This window comes from Schistocerca gregaria, chromosome 1, assembly GCF_023897955.1.
Source record: "Schistocerca gregaria isolate iqSchGreg1 chromosome 1, iqSchGreg1.2, whole genome shotgun sequence".
Classification (NCBI taxonomy): domain Eukaryota; kingdom Metazoa; phylum Arthropoda; class Insecta; order Orthoptera; family Acrididae; genus Schistocerca; species Schistocerca gregaria.
In genome coordinates this window covers 688,756,006-688,782,262 of record NC_064920.1, presented here as the reverse complement: position 1 = coordinate 688,782,262, position 26,257 = coordinate 688,756,006, and the positions used below count along the sequence as shown (strand labels likewise).

Here is a 26,257-nt window from a genome sequence, read left to right as displayed (position 1 = left end):
AGACTGGTTTGATGCAGCTCTCCATGCTACTCTGTCCTGTGCAAGGTTCTTCATCTCCCAGTTCCTACTGAAACCTAAATCCTTCTGAATCTGCTTAGTGTATTCATCTCTTAGTCTCCCTCTACGATTTTTACCCTCCACGCTGCCCTCCAATGCTAAATTTATGATCCGTTGATGCCTCAAAACATGTCCTACCAACCGATCCCTTCTTCTAGTCAAGTTGTGCCACAAACATCTCTTCTCCCCAATCCTATTCAATACCTCCTCATTAGTTACGTGATCTATCCACCTTATCTTCGACATTCTTCTGTAGCACCACATTTCGAAAGCTTCTATTCTCTTCTTGTCCAAACTAGTTAACGTCCATGTTTCACTTCCATACATGGCTACACTCCATACAAATACTTTCAGAAACGACTTCCTGACACTTAAATCTGTACTCGATGTTAACAAATTTCTCTTCTTCAGAAACGCTTTCCTTGCCATTGCCAGTCTACATTTTATATCCTCCCTACTTCGACCATCATCAGTTATTTTGCTCCCCAAATAGCAAAACTCCTTCACTACTTTAAGTGTCTCATTTCCTAATCTAATTCCCTCAGCATTACCCGACTTAATTCGACTACATTCCATTATCCTCGTTTTGCTTTTGTTGATTTTCATCTTATAGCCTCCTTTCAAAACACTGTCCATTCCGTTCAACTGCTCTTCCAGGTCCTTTGCTGTCTCTGACAGAATTACAATGTCATCGGTGAACCTCAAAGTTTTTACTTCTTCTCCATTAATTTTAATACCTACTCCGATTTTTTCTTTTGTTTCCTTTACTACTTGCTCAATATACAGATTGAATAACATCGGCGAGAGGCTGCAACCCTGTCTCACTCCTTTCCCAACCACTGCTTCCCTTTCATGTCCCTCGACTCTTATAACTACCATCTGGTTTCTGTACAAATTGTAAATAGCCTTTCGCTCCCTGTATTTTACCCTTGCCACCTTCAGAAATTGAAAGAGAGTATTCCAGTCAACATTGTCAAAAGCTTTCTCCAAGTCTAAAAATGCTAGAAACATAGGTTTGCCTTTTCTTAATCTTTCTTCTAAGATAAGACGTAAGGTCAGTATTGCCTCACGTGTTCCAACATTTCTACGGAATCCAAACTGATCCTCCCCGAGGTCCGCATCTACCAGTTTTTCCATTCGTCTGTAAAGAATTCGCGTTGGTATTTTGCAGCTGTGACTTATTAAACTGATAGTTCGGTAATTTTCACACCTGTCAGCACCTGCTTTCTTTGGTATTGGAATTATTATATTCTTCTTGAAGTCTGAGGGTATTTCGCCTGTCTCATACATCTTGCTCACCAGCTGGTAGAGTTTTGTCATGACTGGCTCTCCCAAGGCCGTCAGTAGTTCTAATGGAATGTTGTCTACTCGGGGGGCCTTGTTTCGACTCAGGTCTTTCAGTGCTCTGTCAAACTCTTCACGCAGTATCTTATCTCCCATTTTGTCTTCATCTACACCCTCTTCCATTTCCATAATATTGTCCTCAAGTACATCGCTCTTGTATAAACCCTCTATATTCTCCTTCCACCTTTCTACCTCCCATTTCTTTGCTTAGAACTGGGTTGCCATCTGAGCTCTTGATATTCATACACGTGGTTCTCTTCTCTCCAAAGGTCTCTTTAATTTTCCTGTAGGCAATATCTATCTTACCCCTAGTGAGATAAGCTTCTACATCCTTACATTTATCCTCTAGCCATCCCTGCTTAGCCATTTTGCACTTCATGTCGATCTCATTTTTGAGATGTATGTATTCCGTTTTGCCTGCTTCATTTACTGCATTTTTTATATTTTCTCCTTTCATCAATTAAATTCAATATTTCTTCTGTCACCCAAGGATTTCTACTAGCCCTCGTCTTTTTACCTACTTTATCCTCTGCTGCCTTCACTACTTCATCCCTCAGAGCTACCCATTCTTCTTCTACTGTGTTTCTTTCCCCCATTCCTGTCAATTGTTCCCTTATGCTCTCTTTGAAACTGTGTACAACCTCTGGTTCTTTCAGCTTATCCAGATCCCATGTCCTTAAATTCCCACCTTTTTGCAGTTTCTTCAGTTTTAATCTAACGTCATAACCAACAGATTGTGGTCAGAGTCCACATCTGCCCCTGGAAATGTCCTACAATTTAAAACCTGATTCCTAAATCTCTGCCTTACCATTATATAATCTATTTGATACCTTTTAGTATCTCCAGGACTCCTCCATGTATACAACCTTCTTTTATGATTCTTGAACCAAGTGTTAGCTATGATTAAGTTATGCTCTGTGCAAAATTCTACCAGACTTCGTCTTTCATTTCTTAGCCCCAATCCATATTCACCCACTATATTTCCTTCTCTCCCTTTTCCTACTGACGAATTCCAGTCACCCATGACTATTAAATTTTCGTCTCCCTTCACTACCTGAATAATTTCTTTTATCTCATCATACATTTCATCAATTTCTTCATCATCTGCACAGCTAGTTGGCACATAAACTTGTATTACTGTAGTAGCCATGGGCTTTGTGTCTGTCTTGGTCACAATAATGCGTTCACTATGCTGTTTGTAGTAGCTTACCCGCACTAGTCATTAAAATGTATTTGTGTAACCGCCGATTAGTATTTAACCGGCTGCACGATTCCAAGCGAAGGGCAGGGTCTCCCGGACGTGAATGATACACATTTTGTTTATGGTAAGGATGGAGATATTGTACTTCAGTGTACGTCATACCACAGACTGTATCTCTTTGAGAGATACGTCGTGTGCTGGTACCGGACTACGTTGAACAGCATCCATAATATCCCCATTATCGTTTTCAAGTATCGAGCGCTGGTACTGATTATGAACGCTAGGTAGAGAACTTGTCTCCCGTATCATTCGAAATACTCCATTAACGGTTTGTGCGTTCGGAATCCTCCGAGTCGGATAACGTGGGCGATATTCGTTGACTGCAGCCGTAGCATTTCCATCGCATTTGCCATCAATTAACACCGTTTCGGCATATTCCTCTATCGTAAATTTGAAAGGCATCCTTATTTCGTAAATAATCTACAAACTACAACAGTTACTACGTGGTTTCACTTAAATACCCTGTTGCTATTATGCTCTTTAACTGAACAATACAGGAAACTATCTCGTTTCAAGGTTAGCAAACGACTGAAACAATTCACTAACGGTAGGTAACAATGACATTAACGTTTCTACATTTTTAACAGAGAGTAAACCAATTTATTTGTATAATAATCTTTGCTTCTCTGGATGTTCTGGAAAACTACTGCAGATACACGGCTGGGGCATGTTTTATTAGATTCACCAGATCAATAACAACAAAGTAAATGGAAATCGTGCTTTACTTTAACCTCGTAGTTTTGCGATGGCTTCATATCAGCGAAGTTGCTAAATTTCAGGCAAACTATTTTATTAGCAGTAACTCCGTAACTAAACATTTGCTGACCTATGTTTATAAGAACTTTTTTCTTTACTTCTACTAGTAGAATAACATATTAAAATATTTGCATATCTTTGTTAATCACCCTGTATATCGTACTTCAGAATGAATGCTCGCTAGTAAATGCCCACAGATAGAGGCTCTTGTCAACATAAAATTGTAGTAGGCGTCACAAGATAAAAGTGTACATGAGTGTACATATGTGTATATCATGCCAGAGACTAAAGTCAACTGTAACAAACATAGACGCTCAAGCGACCAGTAAAAATTGGGCTGCAGAGGGCGCTAAATACATGTGCGTCAGAACTGCGTCTGGATTGTGTTGAACAAAAGCATTTTACATTAAAGTAAGCATGAAATTACCTCTACAAGGCAATTAAAAATATAATAGACTTATTGGTATATATTACGTGTAAAATTACTAATACATTTGCTGACAGTGTAATACTGTACATAAATTCAGTGTGCAGAAGGTAGAGTTCTGTTTACAAAAGATCACTGCTACAAATGCATGGGGAAAGAAGAGCAAATATAGGCTAAAACAACGGCGCTAAAAAGAAAAAAAAACTTTCGCTTAATACAGTGGTCGTCAAACTTTTTTGCTCAAGGGCAAAAACTAACAATATGATGTGTCACCTCGGGCCGCAGATTTCCAGGTCTTTTTATTAACTGGCAAACCACGTAAATGGTGTGTTACGACCTCCAATAGACTAGCTATAGCAAAGAAGCGAGAGGTTTACCACTTACTTTGTAGTACTTATCGTTAAAGTCGACCACTACGTGTAGAATGTTCTCTGTTTCAGACTGTTGTAACCCTCACTGACCCGTAAATTGTAACACTGTTAAGTGCCCGACGCAGTGTTGCTGCGTTGTCTTTGTGAACAGATGGTTAATAATAGCAAATGGACTTATACTTAAATGTATGAGACACGATCACAACTGTTTTCTACATGTTTTGAAAGTAATTTTTCTTCAACTCATTAGACTGAACCACAGCAAACTTAATTTTATTTCAGACTAGATGAGGTAACTGGCAGTGGCTAGATATGTATTTATTCCAAACTTATGTTATTCTGTCTCTTCCTTCCCTCACTCTCTGTCGTCCATCTCGACTTCCCCTCACTAACCATCTCTTCACCCCTCTATCTGTCCATTTCGTACTCCCCCTGTATGTGTCCATGTCCTCCTCCCCTTCTTCCTCCACATTAGTATCCCCTGCCCCAATAACTCGTTGCCTTTGCTTACCCCACAATATTTCTTTACAGATTGAAAGTAATATGTGTATAAGTTTGGTTGAAATCGATCCGAGGGTTAAGGAGAAGTGGAGGGTAAACACACACACACACACACACACACACACACACACACACACACACACATTTTCAAGAGCTAATGACAAATTATTTCTTTTAACAAATATGTATCGCATATGACCGTCTCTATAATGCGTATTCATGAATCCAACGCACTTTCATTTACGACTGATACAATAGCAGATAATTGGTACGAGGCACACGCACCTATTTGTTGTCAGCACTGACAAACAAACAAGAAAACATTTCCATTATTACGTCCCTTCCCACCGCAACGAGAAATCAATCTGCCCCTTTACCAAGTGGCACCTGTAAAAGTGACAGAACACTTTTTTGCGCTCCTACTTACAATTCTTCCAGTATATTTTTCATTTGACGAAGGAGACAGGTACAGCCGACAGCTGCAAACCATTTATTCCCTACCAGATTTTGATATATATCATTTATCGTTCTTCAGAAACTGTAAACATTAGCACTTGTTAAAATGAAATAGTGCTTTCGGGAAAAAAAACACTTGCAACTGTTGGATGTATGTGATTCCTTCGCCAAATAACATTGCTGTGCCGGCTACAGTCGCAGGCTCGTATCCCATAGTGATCTGAGCCATTTGACCCATTTTTGAACATTGCTGTGCTGTTGCTGACAACTGATATTGCTGACACTGAAATTCTGCAATACAGGGAAAAAGATTTTTGAATACCCGTCCGCCGGTTTGACAACTGTTAGATTATGAGGGATATATTCGTAGGAGACATACGAGTAGTTGTCACGTTGTCAACAATTACATTTTTAGTCAGTCTTCACAGGAGTCCAGTGTTGAGACCGACTGGAATAATCGTTGTGGTAGCAATGATGACATGTGCCATTCACATACTTCCACAGAATGATTGTCTCCATGTTTCCGACTGTTGAAAACTGCATAAAATGCTGCTGATCAGTTTTCAATAAACTGGAAAGAAGCTTACAGTGCATCTGACTAATCCATTCCAGTTTAACTATCTCTGTGAAAATAAAATCCACATGACTTGCATAATCTTACAATATTCAAGTAGCTAGGCGGCAGCATATGAAGGGTGAAGGGAAGGAAGAGAATCATTAGTAATTTTGAGCCACTACCAAAAACAAATCTGACATCAATGTATCTTGTTCCTGAAATTTATTTTAAAGTACTTTCATGCAAGATGAGATAGATGTATTCTTAAAATATATATTACATTATTCAAATGGCCACAAAAACTTTATTATAATTGCATTAATTTCAAACTTTCAAAAAATGTAGAAATAAATAAGAAATTTAACAAATAAGAAAAGGACAGATGCACTGGACATGCAACAGGCTATATAAGAAAGCTATAGGTCTCTCATTGAATCTAGTTTTTGTTCATTGTAATTGCAAAACAAACGTAAATACGAACCCCTAATTTTTCATTAATGTGACTTGTGATGAACTTTTTTGGCTATGTCGTCTATATCTGCATCGTTTGGGCTCCATTCAATCCTCATTGCGTCTTCTAAATGACTGGACAACCTATTACGATATTTATTTTTCAGGTACTTCATTTTTGAAAATGAAGCTTCACAAAGGTAAGATGAAGGAAACAGTGTTAAAATGAAGTGTAAACAGTCTCGTAAATTTTTATAATTGTTAGGCATAGTTCCAAAATTCAGTGTTCTGTTGTGTTTCGCGATGTTCTACAAACAGAGATTTAAGCTGTGTGTCATGCTGAAGTTCGATCATTTCATTTAGCAAATTAGTTTTAGGAAATCAAAATTGGCAGAATAATTTGAGATCATCACGTCCAACGTGCTAAGGGTTCTCAGCTTCGAATATTTCTGACATTTGCAAATCTGTTTTTTATTTCTTCCAAACAGGCTTCCAAATATTCTTTCAGGTTTATGTAAATAGTTTTGGCGATAGTGAAGCCTGATCGGAGCATAGCAACAGTTGGAAAATTTGACAGATCTTTTACTTCGAGTTCATTTATATATAATTGCAGTTTAGCTTCAAATGCAAATAATTTGTTAATTTTTTGCCGAATTACCTTGTTTGGTCCTTGTAATTCCAATTAAGTGTGTCGAATTTTTGTGTAATATCGGTCAAAAAAAATTCTTCATCATCAAGTTCAGGATAATTATTGCCACTTTGTTGTAAGAATAAAATAATTTCAGATTTCAAACTGACAAACCGTTCCAGCACTTTTCCTTTGCTTAGCCATCTGGCAATAGTATGTAGGAAAACATCACTGTAACAAGTTAGCAATTCCTGCAGAAGTTCTTTTAATTTTCGGTTATTAAGTTCCCGGTCACCAATGAAATTTATAACGCTTATAACCGTTTGCATAACATTTTTCAGTTTGATATTTGACATACCAAACTTTCTTGATGGAGTAAGCAGTGAATGGAGAGTAAATTTGGCAAGTTCCATTCCTTCTTAATCAGTCTATCAAATCATTGATGACGCCCATAATTGACAGACAACCATCTGTACATACTGATATTAATTTGCTCATAGATAAGTCATTTTTTTTTACAAATTCTTTAATTGCATCCACAAAAATCACATCCTTTGGTGTGACCTTTCATAGTTATAACTGCTAAAAAATCTTCCTCTATTACCCCATCATTTGTGCAGTAACGCACAAATAATGCAAACTGAGCCATCGAAGCTAAATCTGTACTGGAGTCACATGCAAGACTGAAGTATTTGCATAGTTTGACTTGATTAATTACTGCCTCAAACATATATTTTGAAATAATTTCTATACAACGTCGACAGGTTGATTCCGAAAGTGTGGGCTTATTTATTTCAGCTGATATTTATTTACTGTTGGAGGAGTTTTGAAACAAAGTTTCAGAAACAGTCGAGGAGTTTTGAAACAAAGTTTCAGAAACAGTCATTATACATTGTTGTTATTTTGGTCTGCAGTCCTGAGACTGGTTTGATGCATGTCTCCATGCTACTCTATCCTTGCAAGCTTCTTCATCTCCCAATACTTACTGCAACCTACATCCTTCTGAATCTGCTTGGTGTATTCATCTCTTGGTCTCCCTCTATGATTTTTACCCTCCACACTGCCCTCCAATACTAAATTTGTGATCCCTTGATGCCTCAGAACATGTCCTACCAACCGGTCCCTTCTTCTTGTCAAGTTGTGCCACAAACTCCTCCCCAATTCTATTCAATACCTCCTCATTAGTTATGTGATCTACCCATCTAATCTTCAGCATTCTTATGTAGCACCATATTTCGAAAGCTTCTATTCTCTTCTTGTTCAAACTATTTATCGTCCATGTTTCACTTCCATACATGGCTACACTCCATACAAATACTTTCAGAAACGACTTCTTGACACTTAAATCTATACTCGATGTTAACAAATTTCTCTTCTTCAGAAACGCTTTTCTTGCCATTGCCAGTCTACATTTTATACCCACTCTACTTCGACCATCATCAGTTATTTTGCTCCCCAAATAGCAAAACTCCTTTACTACTTTAAGTGTCTCATTTCCTAATCTAATTCCCTCAGCATCTCCCGACTCAATTCGACTACATTCCATTATCCTCGTTTTGCTTTTGTTGATGTTCATCTTATATCCCCCTTTCAAGACACTGTCCATTCCATTCAACTGCTCTTCCAAGTCCTTTGCTGTCTCTGACAGAATTACAATGTCATCGGCGAACTTCAAAATTTTTATTTCTTCTCCATGGATTTTAATACCTACTCCGAATTTTTCTTATGTTTCCTTTACTGCTTGCTCAATATATAGATTGAATAACATCGGGGAGAGGCTACAACCCTGTCTCACTCCCTTCCCAACCGCTGCTTCTCCTTCATGCTCCTCGACTCTTATAACTGTCATCTAGTTTCTGTACAAATCGTAAATAGCCTTTCGCTCCCTGTATTTTACCCCTGCCACCTTTAGAATTGGAAAGAGAGTATTCCAGTCAACATTGTCAAAAGCTTTCTCTAATTCTACAAATGCTAGAAACGTAGGTTAGCCTTTCCTTAATCTTTCTTCTAAGATAAGTCGTAAGGTCAGTATTGCCTCACGTGTTCCAACATTTCTACGGAATCCAAACTGATCTTCCCCGAGGTCGGCTTCTACTAGTTTTTCCATTCGTCTGTAAAGAATTCGTGTTAGTATTTTGCAGCCGTGGCTTATTAAACTGATAGTTCGGTAATTTTCACATCTGTCAACCCCTGCTTTCTTTGCGATTGGAATTATTATATTCTTTAAGTCTGAGGGTATTTCGCCTGTCTCATACATCTTGCTTACCAGATGGTAGAGTTTTGTCAGGACTGGCTCTCCCAAGGCCGTCAGTAGTTCCAATGGAATGTTGTCTACTCCCGGGGCCTTGTTTTGACTCAGGTCTTTCGTGCTCTGTCAAACTCTTCATGCAGTATCATATCTCCCATTTCATCTTCATCTACATCCTCTTCCATTTCTTTAATATTGTCGTCAAGTACATCGCCCTTGTATAAACCCTCTATATACTCCTTCCACCTTTCTGCTTTCCCTTCTTTGCTTAGAACTGGGTTTCCATCTGAGCTCTTGATGTTCATACAAGTGGTTCTCTTTTCTCCAAAGGTCTCTTTAATTTTCCTGTAGGCAGTATCTATCTTACCCCTAGTGAGATAAGCCTCTACATCCTTACATTTGTCCTCTAGCCATCCCTGCTTAGCCATTGCTTCACTAATTCACCATCAGTGAAAGCTTTCATTTTTTTGCCAGAATATTACATACCTGGTATAACATAACGTTTTTTGGACGACGAATGGTAGATTTTAGATGAGCAATTTTTTCTTTTCTTCCATTTGAATTCAGAGAAAAACCTACTGTAAATGAATTGTGCTTACTTGTGTAGAGGCGAATTAAATTGTATCTCTTCAGTTCCACAATCATATCCCGGGATATTAAGCAAGTAGCAGTACCTTCTTTGTGTCCACTTATAAAGCAAAACCCTTCTTCCCATATTTTTTGGAAACTTCTTTTCACATATTTTCCTCTTGGTCACTGTTCTTGAGGGTACATCAGACATTATTTATTCCACTAATAATTGTATCATCAAATATGAGCACAAATACACTCAATACGCGACGAACGCTCAGAGGCACCGAAACTTAGTTCACGTCTGACACACTGACACGACGAAGCTAACAATGAGTCGGCTGCGGGTTCAGCACGCCTCCGACAAACGAGCGGCCGTGGGCACGTGGCACGTTTGATGTACGGCTCACATGGTTGGCTAGCAGGCCGCTCACGCCTGTAGCGCTGCGGAACACCGGCAAGTGGCGCGTTAAATGAAAGTCGAGGATGGTTTTCAGTTACCTAATTACTTCCCCGACTTTAATCACAATTCTACGCAGTTTTCGTAAACAAAACACCGCTGTAAGCAGCTACAAAGGTCTGGATTTCACTGTAATTTCATTCTTTGAGAGCTGCAAGATCACAGGAGTTCATCAACATAACACTGACAGATCCTAGATAGAAGTACCATGAATGAACGACCATTGTCCTGTAGAAAAACGGCACCACAATATTGTCGCATGACAGGTAATGCATGAGAAGGTAGGATAACCGTGACATATCGTTGTTAGTCAGCATTCCCTCAACTACTACCAGCCGTGACCAGAAGTCGTAACCTATGGCTCCCCACACCATGACGTCAAGAATAACATCACTGTGCCCCTTCGAAACATCCATTGTGACATCTCCTCAGGTCACCGCCACATTCGGTGTCATCGCTGAACACAATGTGACGCCATTCATCAGGGGCACCACTCCGGACGCAGCCTTTTGTGTTGTTGTTGTTGTTGTATTAACGGCAGCCTACCGTTGGAACGATAAGGCGGGCCGCAAGATGAGACGTAGGCCCGTGAGGTGACGCAGGGGGCCTCACGCCAAATTCCTCACAGCAGCGTGAGTCACGGCGACAATCATCGCAAGTTGGATCGCAGTTGCAATACACAGTTTGCTGAGGAACTTTGGCTCTGGCAGAGATGGCGACTACTTCTGGTTTGTTAATAGATATTAGTTCAGAATCGGATTCCAATTCTAAGATTGAGTTCGAAAAGGTGTGTTACATCGCTTTGAGGCAACAAAAAGCGGATAACTTACTTCGAGTTATAATCCCTAATGTGTTTCAGCTTAAAACTTATTCTTTGTGTATTTATCGGGGGCTCTACACTTTCTGGCCTGACAATATCGTATGGTTTTGCTGTAATGCACCCTCGGCCACATCGGCCGGCTACCGAAATGTCGATCTTCACTGAAATTACTAAGGTAACACATCTTACTTCTCGTTTCGAAAAGCACCGAACAATCAGGTAGTTCTGAACATTCTCCATAGTCCTAGAACTTTACTGGTCAGAAAGAACGTTTTTGTAGGAGGAAAATGTTCTCTCCACGCTAGAGGACGTTAGTGGTGAAAATTTTACAAGATCATATATTCTTGGGTATTTGATGGCAGCAAAGTCTGAAGAGGGATATTATCTTAATTATTTAATATGTTCATAGAGGAGGCAATAACAAGAATGAAAGAAAAGACGACTGTAATCAAAATTAATGGAACTCGTATTCACTGCATTAGATTTGCCGATGACATTGCAATAGTGGCACACTCAGGGAAATAAATAAATAAAATGTTTAAGGTCTTAAACCAACATACATACCAAGAAACCAATCACCGTGGTTATGAATACGAACTTCGTGTGAAGTGTCCCGGCATCCGGACGTGAAACCTGGACGTTAGCAAAGTACGAGAAAGCTCGCCCCGAAGATACGGAAATGTGGTTCTGTCGGAGAATTACAAGAACTAGCTGGGCTGACAGAAAAACGAATGAGATGGTACCACAAGAAATAGGAGTGAAGAAATAACTACTGAAAGTTAAGAGCCAACGAAAAGCAAAACTCGTTGGACGCTTATACAAAGCGCTTTCGAAGAAAAGATCGCAGGGAAGAAAATGTGGGACGACCGAGAACATCTAGTTTAAAAAATATGATCTCTAAGACAATATGTTCTTCATACATGGAGATGAAGATGGCTGTTGAAGAGAGGAAGCTGTGGCTGCATGGACAAGGTTTAACTTTTGAAAGAAGAAGAGGAAATTTTCCGGGAGAGATGTCCGCTGGAACGTTCTCTTCTTCCCAGCTGAGGATATTGCAGATTGAAGAAAACGTAGAGTAGCCTGGATTTCTTGCCAAAAAAGCGTTGTCCTCTACCGTCTCCCCAATACCAGTTAGCTAGCAATTGACATTTTAACCATTTCTAAAGATGTCTGCAAAGACAGTCAAGGAAGCTAAAGTTGCTATGGAAATACACAAGAGCATTTTCAGTTTCAGGTTTCAGTGGTAGCATTTCGTTCCTCTCCATCTGAAACTGAAGATCCTCACGGAAATGAATGAATCACAGAGTTCATGGCTTGTAAAAGTTCACTGTAAAAACCGACAGCTTCTATCCATGCACTCCACTTCGTTATAGGGCAGGCTCAGGCAACAACGGTAGTTTCGACAGCAGTTCTCCATAGAGCGATACCCGATGGGGGCTTTGAGAAACCCTTCCGTGGCGCTTCAAATTATTTTATTTACTTCTACGTAGTTGCCGTGAAACTTCTTGAGCGATACTTTGCAGCGTATGGACCGGACAGGTGAAATGGATTAAAGGCGGATAGGATACATGTTGGCAGTTGCCGTCTTCAGCATATAGGCTGCAGCATCTGAATACACATCAAGAGCTTTTCCTTCCTGAATTTCCTCAGGCCATATCACTGTAAGACTTATCATTCACAAGATGAGCTACTGCTGAATAAATAGTGCGTTCCAACACTTTGCAGGAAATCAGCAATGGCTATGAGGGCTCTTCTCCATCTAGTTTGCCAACGGGGAGATTGCCAATGAAACGTCTATCCAATTCGTTGTTTCGTGCACGGCTATCCACACGTGGCGGTTACTTCTATAGGGTTGCACATTTTTCAGAGCCTCCAGCTAGAAGAAATCTAAATAGCTTTTTCCTTAATGTTGATTCAGTAGGAATCTGTTGACCACCGTACTTCCGTTGGAACGCGCGACATTCAGGCACTTGCAAATTTGTACCAAACATCTGCTTCTTAACCGGTTATAATGCTTTGCTTTTTTGTGTGCGCATCATTACGTGTATGTTGCTGAACTTGGAATTACCACACGCTCGACGTACACTGAGGTGACAAAAAGACATGGGATACCTCCTACTTTCGCCCATGGCATGGACTCGACAAGTCATCGGAAGTCCCCTGCAGAAATATTGAGCCGTGCTGCCTCTACAGCCGTCCATAACTGCGAAAATGTTGCAGGTGCAGGACTTCGTGCACGAACCGAGAGATCGATTATGTCCCATAAATGTTCGGTAGGGTTCATGTGGAGCGATTTGGGCGACCAAAGCATTCGCTGGAATTGTCCAAAATGTTCTTCAAACCAAAGGCGAACGAAGTACATGAATGGCTGCAAATGGTTGTCAAGGAGACGAACATAACCATTTCCTGTAAATTATAGGTTCAGATGGACCAGAGGACGCAGTTCATTCCATGTACACACAGTCAACACCAACTTGCACTGTGCCTTGTTGACAACTTAAGTCCTTGGTCTCGCGGGCTCTGCGCCACACTCAAATCCTATCGTCCAGCCGTCTACGATCCAACCAATATGGTCACGAGCCCAGCAGAGGTGCTGCTGGCGATGTGGTGGGGTTAGCAAAGGCACTCGCATTCGTCGTCTATTGCCGTAGCCCATTAACGCCAGATTTCTCTGCACTTTCCTAACGGATAAGTTCGTACGTCCGACATCGATTTCACGCAGTGTTGCTTGTCTGTTATCGCTGACAACTCTACGCAAACGCTGCTGCTCTCGGTCGTTAAGTGGAGGCCATCGGTACAAGGTAATGTCTGAAATAGATATTCTCGGCACATTCTTGTATAGTGAATCCCGAAATATTGAATTTCCTAACTATTTCCGAAATGGAAAGTTTCATGCGTTTGGCTCCAACTACCATTACGCGTTCGAAGTCTGTTAATTCTCGTCGTACGGCCATAATCACGTCGGAAAGCTTTTGATATAAATCGCATCAGTACAAACGACAGCTCCGCCAGCGCTTTGCTCTTTATACATTGTGTACGCGATACTACCGCCATGTGTATATGTTCACGTCGCTATCCAATCACTTTTGTAACCTCAGTGTAGAACAAGGTCTCCACCAGCAATGCAATGTCCATCGCAACTGATTATTTTCATTTAGACGATAATATTGATGCAAGGCAGGAGGCATTATGAACATAAATTCCTAATAACTATTATTTCCTTGGCGCAAACAGACCGTATTTCTGAATCGGAAGAAGTCGCTCGAAGTCGGAAAACGTTCGGCCGTTAGTCTTTTTATTTACTCACTGCCAATCTCGACAGCACACGAAGCCCTTCACTGCACACAATAATGGCTATAACAGTGCTACACACAATATTGTTACTGTATTGCTTCTGAGAACTGATATTCCGAATCTCAAAAATTGATCAGAAGTACGTTTTTCATAATCCAACGCGACATGTAGTTAACCACATTCTATTGCACTAAAACGTGTTTTTTTATAAATAATTTCTTTTCTTCAACTTCTACAGGGTAGTTCCGATCTGGCTATATTATTCTACAGGAGCTGCCTACTGAGGGCGTGAAGAAAGATAAATGGGACAAAAAAGAAATAATACAAGGCTTGTTAACTCTAATAGTGGCAACTATTTATTTACAGCTCGTACAAAGTAGATACGTGTGTCAGAATTTTATTGACCTTCAAAGTAGTCACCAGCAGCCGGCCGCGGTGGCCGAGCGGTTCTAGGTGCTTCAGTCCGGAACCGCGCGACTGCTATAGTCGCAGATTCGAATCCTGCCTCGGGCATGGATGTATGTGATGTCCTTAGGTTAGTTAGGTTTAAGTAGTTCTAAGTTCTAAGAGACTGATGACCTCAGACTTAAGTCCCATAGTGCTCAGAGCCATTTGAACCATTAGTCACCACCATTGTGTATAACCCGTTGCCAGCGACGTCGAAGTCGTAGGATACTCTTGGCAGTGCCAGATATGTTGACAGTTCGAGCGGCGCGGTCTATTGTCCGACAAATTTGTTGCAGTTCTGAAGCGAATGCCGTGAAGTGTTACATCAGTTTAGAAACGGAGCTGAACTCACGAGGGCTTAAGTCAGGGGAGTGCAGTAGGTGGTATAGCACTTAGAAGCTCCATCAGTCAAACAAATCAGTAACAGCTTGCACTGTACTTGCAGGGGTTGACAGATGTGAAAATTACCGAACTATCAGTTTAATAAGCCACGGCTGCAAAATACTAACATGAATTCTTTACAGACGAATGGAAAAACTAGTAGAAGCCGACCTCGGGGAGGATCAGTTTGGATTCCGTAGAAATGTTGGAACACGTGAGGCAATACTGACCTTACGACTTATATTAGAAGAAAGATTAAGAAAAGGCAAACCTATGTTACTAGCATTTGTAGACTTGGAGAAAGCTTTTGACAATGTTGACTGGAATACTCTCTTTCAATTTCTGAAGATGGCAAGGGTAAAATACAGGGAGCGAAAGGCTATGTACAATTTGTACAGAAACCAGATGGCAGTTATAAGAGTCGAGGGGCATCAAAGTGCAGCAGTGGTTGGGAAGGGTGTGAGACAGGGTTGCAGTCTCTCCCCGATGATATTCAATCTGTATATTGAGCAAGCAGTGAAGGAAACAAAAGAAAAATTCGGAGTAGGTATTAAAATTCATGGAGAAGAAATAAAATGTTGAGGTTCGCCGATGACATCGTAATTCTGTCAGAGACAGCAAAGGACTTGGAAGAGCAGTTCAACGGAATGGACAGTGTCTTGAAAGGAGGATATAAGATGAACATCAACAAAAGCAAAACGAGGATAATGGAATGTAGTCGAATTAAGTCGGGTGATGCTGAGGGAATTCGATTAGGAAATGAGACACTTAAAGTAGTAAAGGAGTTTTGCTATTTGGGGAGCAAAATAACTGATGATGGTCGAAGTAGAGAGGATATAAAATGTAGACTGGCAACGGCAAGGAAAGCGTTTCTGAAGAAGAGAAATTTGTTAACATCGAGTATAGATTTACGTTTCAGTAAGTCGATTCTGAAAGTATTTGTATGGAGTGTAGCCATGTATGGAAGTGAAACGTGGACAATAAATAGTTTAGACGAAAAGAGAATAGAAGCTTTCGAAATGTAGTGCTACAGAAGAATGCAGAAGATTAGATGCGTAGATCACATAACTAATGATGAGGTATTGGGTGGAATTGGGGTGAGGAAAAATTTGTGGCACAAGTTAACTAGAAGAAGGAATCGGTTGGTAGGGCATATTCTGAGGCATCAAGAGACCACCAATTTAGTATTGGAGGGCAGCGCCGAGGGTAAAAATCGTAGAGGGAGACCAAGAGATGAATACACTAAACAGATTCAGAAGGACGCAGGTTGCATTAGGTACTGGGAGATGAAGAAGCTTGCACAGGATAGAGTAGCATGGAGAGCTGCATCAAACCATTCTCTGGACTGAAGACCACAACAACAACATATAATGATAGAGAGGTTTGTGGCTAAATCTTTATCTATAACAGGGAAAACGAAACAAGAGCTTATTTAAAGTTTTATGAACATTTCTATAACGTATACGCTCTCGCCATCCCTGGAAATTCCACCGTTAACGCCGTCCGTCTCAAGCTCCGTGTCAACCCCTGCCACTGTACGATAACCTGAACAAGAGAGCACATACAATAGTTTGTAGGGGGGAGGTGGTACTTTTAATATTTTGCAATGCGATATACGACTTGTAAGTAGCCACAATAGAGTTCGAGTTGCAGCACTGTTAAAATCTGCATAATGCTGACTTTTTTTTTTAAGGAAAAACACCTGACTACAATATATTTTTCTCCGTTTTCCTTCCTGAGTGCTAGGTGGCGGGGGGGGGGGGGGGGGGGGGGGGGGCTGGTGACGCCCGTGCCCTTGTCACCGGGTACAGACGCCCTTGAACCTGAAGTACTGTATATGAGATATAATTCGAGAAAAATGCTTCGAAATGTCTCTGAAACAACGCATTAGATTCAAACAAAGCGCACTTCATTGTTAACTCGAAGTATGACATGGCGAGACACCGAGCGAGATGGCGCAGTGGTTACTACAATGAACTCTCATTCGGGAGGACGACGGTTAAAACCCACGTCCGGCCATCCTGATTTAGGTTTTCCGTGATTTCCCTAAATCGCTTCAGGCAAATACCTCGATGGCTCCTCTGAAAGGGCCCGGCCGACTACCTTTCCCCCTTCCCTCCCTAATCCGATGGGACCGTTGACCTCGCTGTCTAGCCCCATCCCCCAAATCAACCAACCAACCAACCATGACCAGAAAGTTGACAAACTACTCCGCACTAAAAATCAGTGAAAAAAGAACTCTAACCTGCATATTCAATGCTAGTCTACAAAAATACATAAAATTAAAGAAGATATATGGACCACTGGTAAACATATACAGGGTGTCCCAGGAGGAACAGTCGAATTCAGGGATATGACAGGAAAGATCAATCGAAACAAAAAAATTCAGTAAACATGGGCTCTAAAATGCATACCATAAAGAGTTATGAGCACCTGTTCATCTTCGACACACTGAAACTGATCTCTTCTATTGGATGCTCTTTGCTTTCCATATTTTGAGAGGAGGTGGTATGCATCAAAACATGAAAAAAGTCCAGTACACATGGGCTCTGAAGTACGTACGTTAGGAGCCAAGCATTTGTTCATCTTCGCTACTGTGAAAGACATCTCTTCTACTGAAGAAGTGCTCATAGCACCTAAAGTATGCACTTTAGAGCCCATGTTTATTAGCCTTTTTTTTCTTGTTTTGGTCTGCCGGCCAGAGTGGGAGAGCGGTACTAGGCGCTACAGTCTGGAACCGCGCGACCGCTATGGTCGCAGGTTCGAATCCTGCCTCTTGCATGGATGTGTCTCATGTCCTTAGGTTAGTTAGGTTTAAGTAGCTCTAAGTTCTAGGGGACTGATGACCTCAGCAGTTGTGTCCCATAGTGCTCAGAACCATTTGAACCATTTGGTTTTGTCCATACCACCTCCCCCGCAAGAAATGGAAAGCAAAGAGCCTGCAAAGAAGAGATTTGTTTCACAGTATCGAAAATTAAGAAGTGCTCATAGCTGTCAAGGTATGCATTTTACAGTCCACGTGTACTAGATTTCTTTGCTTCGAATGATCGTTCCCGTCATATCCCAGAATATTGACTATTCCTCCTTGGGCACTCTGTATATGCTCATCTGGAATACAGGGTGATTCTTATTAACTTTTAAAAACCCCGAAGAGACAAAGGTGACGCCGAGACAAGTAAGTTAGTAGAGAATAGATGGGGTCACAAAGACTAATGCTGAAAATGTGACGTCAACAGATGCCGTACCTCGTCACACGTGCAGCGGTTGGACTGCTCGATCTTCACCCACTGGAAGGTGGCAGTGCTATACGTCGCTCCGCTAGACTACTCTGTTTTCGTTCTTGCATTCAAATGGCTCTAAGCACTATGGTACTTAACATCTGAGGTCATCAATCCCCTAGTCTTAGAACTACATAAACCTTACTAACCTAAGGACATCACACATATCCTTGCCCGAGAGAGGATTCGAACGTACGACCATAGCAGCAGCGCGGTTCCAGACTGAAGCGCCTAGAACCGCTCGGCCGCAGCGGCCGGCCGTTCTTGCATTATCCGATGTGATAACAGTAGCGTTCGCGGTAGTGGTAATACAAGACTACGATCAATCGAAGACTACGATCAATCGCTTTACATCTGGCTAGTTTGATGACATGCATGCCTGTTGTGGCGTTGCTAATTCCAATGCGAGTGGAGCAAGATGTGTTTACGCGGAACGTTTCCCGCAGCATGTTTACCTTTTCACGTATCGTTTGCCACTATGGATCATCGAATGCGCGAAACACTGAAGGCAAAAGATACATTGAGGGAAGGTAACATAGTTGTGCACTGAAATGAAACTTTATTTACCAAAGACGTGGGTCACTTACTGGTAACGACGCAATTCAAAAGCATATACTCATTTACTTGTGACACTATATACGGTCTTATTTTGCAATAACCCACCGGAGACTACGAGACCTGTAAATGAATTACTAAATGGTACCTCAATGTAAACATTTAATTCTAGAACGCAATGCGAAAAAATACTGCCTACAAGACTCAAGATTCGAACCTTCTAGTCCACGCGCCAAAGTCGTGCACATACGCCAAGAGCCAAACCGATGTGAATACTTGATCAGGTGCGACAGACCGATAGGATCAACCGCTGTACGGTACGTCATTTGGTGATGTCACCTGTTCGACATTTGTCATCGACTCTTGGGGTATTTCTCGAGATTTGAGGCTCCATGGGTCTTACATTAGATTACTTGTGATTCTTGAGTTTCTCCCGGCGTATTTGATAATCAAAATATCCACGGGTGTACTGCCCGTCTATAGTGTTCAACGGGCACAATATTTCGGCGATCAAACATGTCGCCATCATCAGATGAACTGACGGACTGAGCTCCTGTGAACGTGCCGGCACGGAGATCCGTACGCTATGGCTGCTCAGGGGGCACTGGGTTCGGTCGCGGCGGCGGCCGATTTAAATACCCTCCGCCCGCGGCGCGCTCCCTCCGCCGTCCGCGCCCCGCGCCACGGTCTCGCGGTGGAACAGATTGCGACGGCGTCTGAGATGACGTCGGTGTGATGGCTCTGTCCGCCGTGGTCGTCACAACTATGCGTTTGCTCGATTTACTCTTGATTAACCCAACCGCTGGTTCCCAAGCCTTGCTAAGATTATAACCACAGTCACGGTTTATGAGGTCGTCATTGGTGCGAATTTCGATGGCCTCTCTAACAACGCTGTCCCAGTATCTCGACGTCTGTACCAGAATCCTCGTGCGGTCATATTCCATAGCGTGATTTTCCGACAAACAATGTTCAGCGACCGCCGACTTGCTCGGATACATCAGTCGAGTGTGCCTCTGGTGTTCACGGCATCGATCCTCGACAGTACGCATCGTCTGACCAATATACGACTTGCCACATTGACACGGAATCTGGTACACGCCGGCCTTCCTCAAACCGAGGTCATCTTTGGCGCTCCCCACCAGTGCACGAGTTTTATTCGGAGGACAAAACACAGTTCCGACCCGGTGTTTCTTCAGAATGCGGGCGATTTTCCCCGAGAGTGCGCCTGTGTATGGAATAAATGCAGTGCCTACCTCCTCCCTCGTGACTTCATCCATCTCAACAGGTTGTGCTGCAGTGGTTGGGCGGAGAGCACGTTGGATCTGCCACTCTGAGTACCCATTTTTTTCGAAACAATTCCTGGGGTAGACTCTCTGTGTCAGAGATAGTGCGCGCCCTGTATCCACTGCTAAACCCGCAGTCGTCATTGCCGCCGCAACACGGCATCACGCTGTACCTAACAGTGGTCCGCCCACTATTAGAGTATGCGGCGGTGGTCTGGGGGAAAGCCGCAGTTGCTCACATTGTGACTCTGCAGAGGATACAGAATCGCGCTCTGAAGACTGTCATGCACCTTCCGAGGCGATACTCGACGCGCCAACTCCACGAGGACACCGGGATCCTGCCTCTCCGAGATAGGTACCGCGCCATCGCCAAGAAGTTTTACGAGAAGGCGGGTCACTCCCGCAACCGGCTCATCCGAGGACTGGGCCAACAACCGCACTACAGGCCAACCACGCGTTGGCCTGACCGGCTAAGGGATTAAGTTTTACTAATCCCCCAGCAGAGTGTGTTATTTTTCTCTTACAGGTCACACCAGCATGGACAATTTGACAAGTGTGTTAATGTATTTTTCTTTTCTCTTCCACAGGAACCGTAGGAATGACAAATCTGTCTAGACTGCACCATTCTCGAGCCAAGGATCGGCTCGTTTTTACAGCGTCAGCGTCAGACCGAACCCAGTTCCCCCTCAGCAGCCATAGCGTACCGATCTCCGTGCCGGCACGTTCACAGGAGCTCAGTCCGTCAGTGCACCTGATGATGGCGACATGTTTGATCGCCGAAATATTGTGCCCGTTGGACACTATAGACCGGCAGTACACCCGTGGATATTTTGATTAGATTACTTGTTTCAGCGTCATGTATGTCGCTTCTGGGGCTTTTATACATTAATAATAATTATCCTTTATAGATGCCACCACTGTTCTGTACTGCACCCAAGTGGCACATCAGTAACTGAACGCAGCACTGTACGACACTACACTACGCCACTATACTTGGTGTCAAAAACAAAACACGTTGTTATCATTTGTCTGCATTTTTAGTCCCTGGGAACCTTAGGCACAACTCAGAATTCACAGATGCTGCTGTCATTTCATCCGAAGTGTAGAGATTTAAAGATTCCTGTCAGGGGCCCAGAAAATCCTGTCTGGTCTTCCCCGAGATTCATCTCTTCACGGCTTCTGGAAGGACGTTATAGTTGGCCGTTTTGCCTTTGTACGTTCCTTGTCTTGATGTAAGGGTTCTTTAAGTCCTTCTCTCGGCCATCATAAGTTTGCAATTAGCAAACTGATATTTTCCTGGCAACAACTCCAATTTGTACCACAGGTCGGCATTCCTGATTGTGCTACAGACTGATATATTATCAAAGGCGACAATACCGTGGTCTGTAAAATCTTGTCAACTGGTACACTCCTAAACGACGTGTTCCGGGGTGCCGGTAGCTCCACATTCATGTGTGTCTGTGATGCGCTGGTGTAATTTAACTTAGCATTTGGCCCATTCCCAGACAGGCAGTGTGTTGTTCTTTTCGACGGTGAAAAGTGCGACACTCTTTATCTTACTTTTATGTTAGGTTCTCTTCCTCGTTTCTGCCCTGTCCCAGATTTATTGTCATTTGATTGAAGTTTCTCATAATGAGAAATGAAAAGGAGCGATCTGTATGTACTTCAAAGAAATTTTTTATAGCTTAGATCGCGTTCAAAACTGTACTTTATTGACCGGTTTCGATATGTAAGACTGCCATCTTCAGATGTGTAACATTATGCATTTACATATACTAAGTCTACCATCGTTATTTTGGTTGGGCATTACATATGAGAAAATGGCAATTATACATTTACAGAGCTTCAAAAACTTTTATGCTTGTACGTCATATTCCACTGTGCGTTAATTAATCATGTCATGTTAACATTTTACTGGTGAGTACACTGCACTTTCCACATAGGTTTGTAACTATGCACTATGTATTTCGAGTGAGAAGGATCCAGGAAGTGCTTCACTCGTCATGTAAATGCAAACATTGGCACAAATAGACACTTTTACTATATATTGTGGATTTTAACTGGCAAGCATTGAAGGAGTGCTACATATGTAGACATGCCAAGTTCCACAAGGTGCTTTTACTTGTGACAATCCCACTTGTAACTTAATTTATGAGAAACCTGTGTGGAATGTGCAACGAACTCACCACTAAAATTTTAACATGGCGTGAGTAATGAACTTACAATGGAACATGACGCACGGCTAAAAAAGCTTTTGAAAGTATGTAAATGTGCACTTGCCATTTCCTCATATGTAATGTCTCACAAAAATAATGATGTTAGAGTTAGTATATGTAAATGCATAATGTTACATATCTAAAGATGACAGCCTAAACATAGTTTTGAACTCGATCTTGGCTATACAGAAATTTCTTCTCGTCATTCTCTATAAATGCATGCCTTTATTTCCTCCAACTTTGGTACAGAACGTAAGTGCTAAAGCGATGACACTAGCGGAAACAAATGATGTACCGCTCGTCACTCCATCCCAGTCACTACACACTGGAGCCAAGAAACAACTGTTGAATACCATAAGTGCGTTATTTACTGGACGAGCCGGTGTGGTTGCAGAAATAAAAAACAAACTGAATCTAAAATCATTCGATTTAGTTTGTGAATTTTTTGATGAGACATAAACCAAATACTGTTTCAGACGATTCTGTATGCAACACAGATACGCAAATCTTTTATTCATAGAAACCAATATGAAAAACATCACTAAGAAACACAACTACAGAGACTACTATCGCACAGGTATAGAACTTGGTGAAAGTTATCTGTAAAAGCTAACATCAATGAAAAGGAAAGTTGGCTAATGATGAAAGTTCACGTAAATGACCATTATGTAGCTCCAGACAGAACACTAAGGCCTTTGTGCGTTGATAAATGATTACAGCAGAAACTTTCAAAAATTCAATTCCCCCCCCCCCCCCCCCCCCCCGGCCTCCACTCTCCCAATTGGAAATACACAGTTGATGAAGAACAGCTAAATTCACAAGTTCATTCTTCAGAGAGTATACGAGATACAAGCCTATCAAAAAAGGGTCATGAAATTTAATACTTATATTGGAAAAGTTTCACATGCTCCGGTGTAGGGTGAGGAACAACAGTGGTTCAAAATTTAACCAATGATCGTCATGGAATGAATCATATTATTATTATGGAAAAATTTTTACTTGATGTGATCTGTTAATGAGCCTGAAGTCCAATGGTGTGTGTGACTGCGGAAGTATAAATTTCAGAAGGAAAGACATGCCGAAACTAACTTGACACAGAGAGATTTATACCCAAAAGTACTGGTAGTTTTCCTGTTGCCAGTGCTCCTTTGTGGGGAGTTGCATTATTACGGTCAAATACGAGTACTACCATTTGCGATGAAAATCTCTCGAGTTTCAGTCCTATTGCAGTGATAAAATACCGTGAGTTTCGAAGATCGTCATAGTCATCATCTTCTGATGGAGTGTCTCTTTTCTGAAGGAGGAGGATGGGTCAGTTGAGGGCTCTTAGCGACCTTTGTTCTAAGCCCCGTGGGACTTAGCGTCTGAGGTCAACAGTCCCCTAGACTGAGAAGTGCTTAAACCTAACTAACCTAAGGACATGACACACATCCATGCCCGAGGCAGGATTCCAACCTGCGACCGTAGCAGCCGCGTGGTTCAGGACTGAAGCGCCTAGAACCGCTTGGCCACAGCGGCCGGCGGTAGTGTTGTCTTTGGGGATTTTAATTTGACTGGTAGCATAAGACCCTCTAGAACTTCTCCCAGTAAGCTTAGAGAGTCTAGTGTTATTCTTATGTTTGGATAGTATTTCGAAAGTTAACCTTATTTTTAGCAGCAGGTGGACCTAACATTTGCCTTAGAATGTTTCCTCCGTTTGTGGGCTTGCAGCTGCACTTGCACTGAGCATGATGTTTGAATGGAACAGTGATAAATTTGACGGCAAGAGCACTTGAACTGCTAACAGGTAATTTCAAGAAGCGATCAGACTGTGTCCCCTTACCTGTGATTTCCGGCTAGGCGTCTGGGTGTATTGCTCCATGGCTGCGTCTTTGTAGAGTACTGGGACACCTGCAACACAGAAATAAACCAGTTGGCAAACACACATTTCTCGCTCGTAGATCTTCTTCACCTTCTACGATGATTACTCGGAAAGACTGCTGACCTAACGGTCTAGAAGAACTGCATTTGATGAAATATTTTAAAATTAAACAATTCAACTGCTTCGGCAAAAACGATGCTGTTGTATTACCACAGCAACAGTCTGATTAAGTGTATATATTACAGTACTTTCTGGAAAACATTCTTTGAAATTCTGAAGTTATGAGGGACGAAATACATGGAGTGAAAAGTTATCTACAACTTGTGCAGAAACCAGACTGCAGTTATGGGAGTCGGAGAACATGAAAGGGAAGCATTAATTAAGAATGGGGAGAAATAGATTTGTACTGTATCCCTCATGCTAACAGTCTGCTCACCGAGCGAGCAGTAAAGGAAACTAAAGTCAGTTTGAAAAAGAAATAAAAGTTTGGGGAGAATAAATAATAATTTTAAGGGTTCCGTGTTAGATCATCAGTTAGACAGAACGGACACTGTCTTGAATAGAGGTGAAAAGGTCAATATCAATGAAAGTAAAGTAATGGAGTATAGTCGAATTAAGTCAGGTGGTTCAAAAATGGTTCAAATGGCTCTGAGCTCTACGGGACCTACCTATGGCATGAGTGGACCAGCCTTTATTTGTTAATACTATGGGTTCAAGAATTTATCACTTAGCTTGCTTCGTGAACAAACGAAGATTCTTACAAAATTACGTATCACTCTCTGGCCTTTCGGTTACTGTAGTACACGGAAGCGTGTGTGTGATCTAGGTTAAACGACATACGAACATTGCGAAAAAGCAGTTATCGTCCTGCAAATAAACAAGGCGAATGTACCACCATTTTTACTTATCAGTTACAAATATGACGTATCACGATCTAAATGAACGTCCCTAGCCGCTAAGTTTTAACGCCAGCAAAGTCTGACCGGATATTTCCTGCCATGAAGACAACGAGAAAGCAGATAAAACTTTAATTAATTTCCATTGAAGTCAGGCTGCCTTCATGCAGAATATCAGTCTTGCTATTTGGGCAGGAAAATAGTTGATTAGCCCTTTCCCTGGGAGACACGCATGTATTTTTGTTTTGTTACATTGACAATACTGACTGTGCTGTAGACGGGAATGACTCTGTAGTTTCATACAATATCTTTCTCAGTCTTGTGGTGTGAGCGAGCCACTGTTGATGGCGAAGGTGACGTAATAGTTGGTTTCTGAAATATTGCCGTGTCTGTGGAATACATATTTCTTGTTACAAGTTTTCTTGCGTGTCTGTTAGGCACTTATTTCCAAAAGTGATTCTTTTGTTACTGGTGAGTAGAATTAGATGCAGCTAATCGTCTTTCCTCTTAGACACACATTTTAAGTTACACGGCCTAGCAATTTTAAATACATTTTACAGGTGTTTAAAACGGAACAGATTCTATCTAAGTCATGAAAAAGAAGACGAACCGAAGTTCTGAGACGGGATGGTCCAAATTTTGAAAAGAAACTTGGTACGAAGTAGTAAATGGAGAGGAATTGAATACAGAAGATTTATTTTCTAAATATTCTGATCGTGGTCCTTCTGTTGCCCCCGAAAAAGCAAGCTTTAGGTCTTTTTCTGATGAGCAAGAGTCTTTTGCAGGTGAGCAGGCAAATTAAAGATATTCCGGTTTCTTATGTTTAGAAAGGGAAAATGGATTTTATTTGGAATCAAAAGAACCAAATAAAGCTTGACGAATATCTCGTGATAACATAACGCGGGAATTACAGGATGTAAAATAGACTTTTAAAAATTTAGGTGATAATCTTAAGACAGGAGATATTTGGTTTACCACAGTTTTTGTAGAGTTCCATTATACGAGTATTCATGAAAGTAATACATGCTGGAATCCTCGGTTGATGGGAACGTTTAGTGAATTACTGTTCAGTTTGTTCATTGAACTAATATATTAATGTACCTTTTTGCAAGAAAAGCAAGATTTTTTTGTTAGCGTAACT

General features: G+C 41.6%; 1 protein-coding gene across 2 annotated transcripts in view; it reads right to left on the bottom strand.

Annotated features, from left to right (window-relative positions):
• LOC126364588 (tyrosine-protein phosphatase non-receptor type 13-like) overlaps positions 1-26,257 on the bottom strand; it is a 400,236-nt gene that overhangs the window by 98,432 nt on the left and 275,547 nt on the right. For both annotated transcript variants that reach the window (XM_050008068.1, XM_050008069.1), the window contains exon 2: positions 24,182-24,249. In XM_050008068.1, the coding sequence (XP_049864025.1) occupies positions 24,182-24,249 (68 nt within the window). The remainder of the gene's footprint in view (positions 1-24,181; positions 24,250-26,257) is intronic.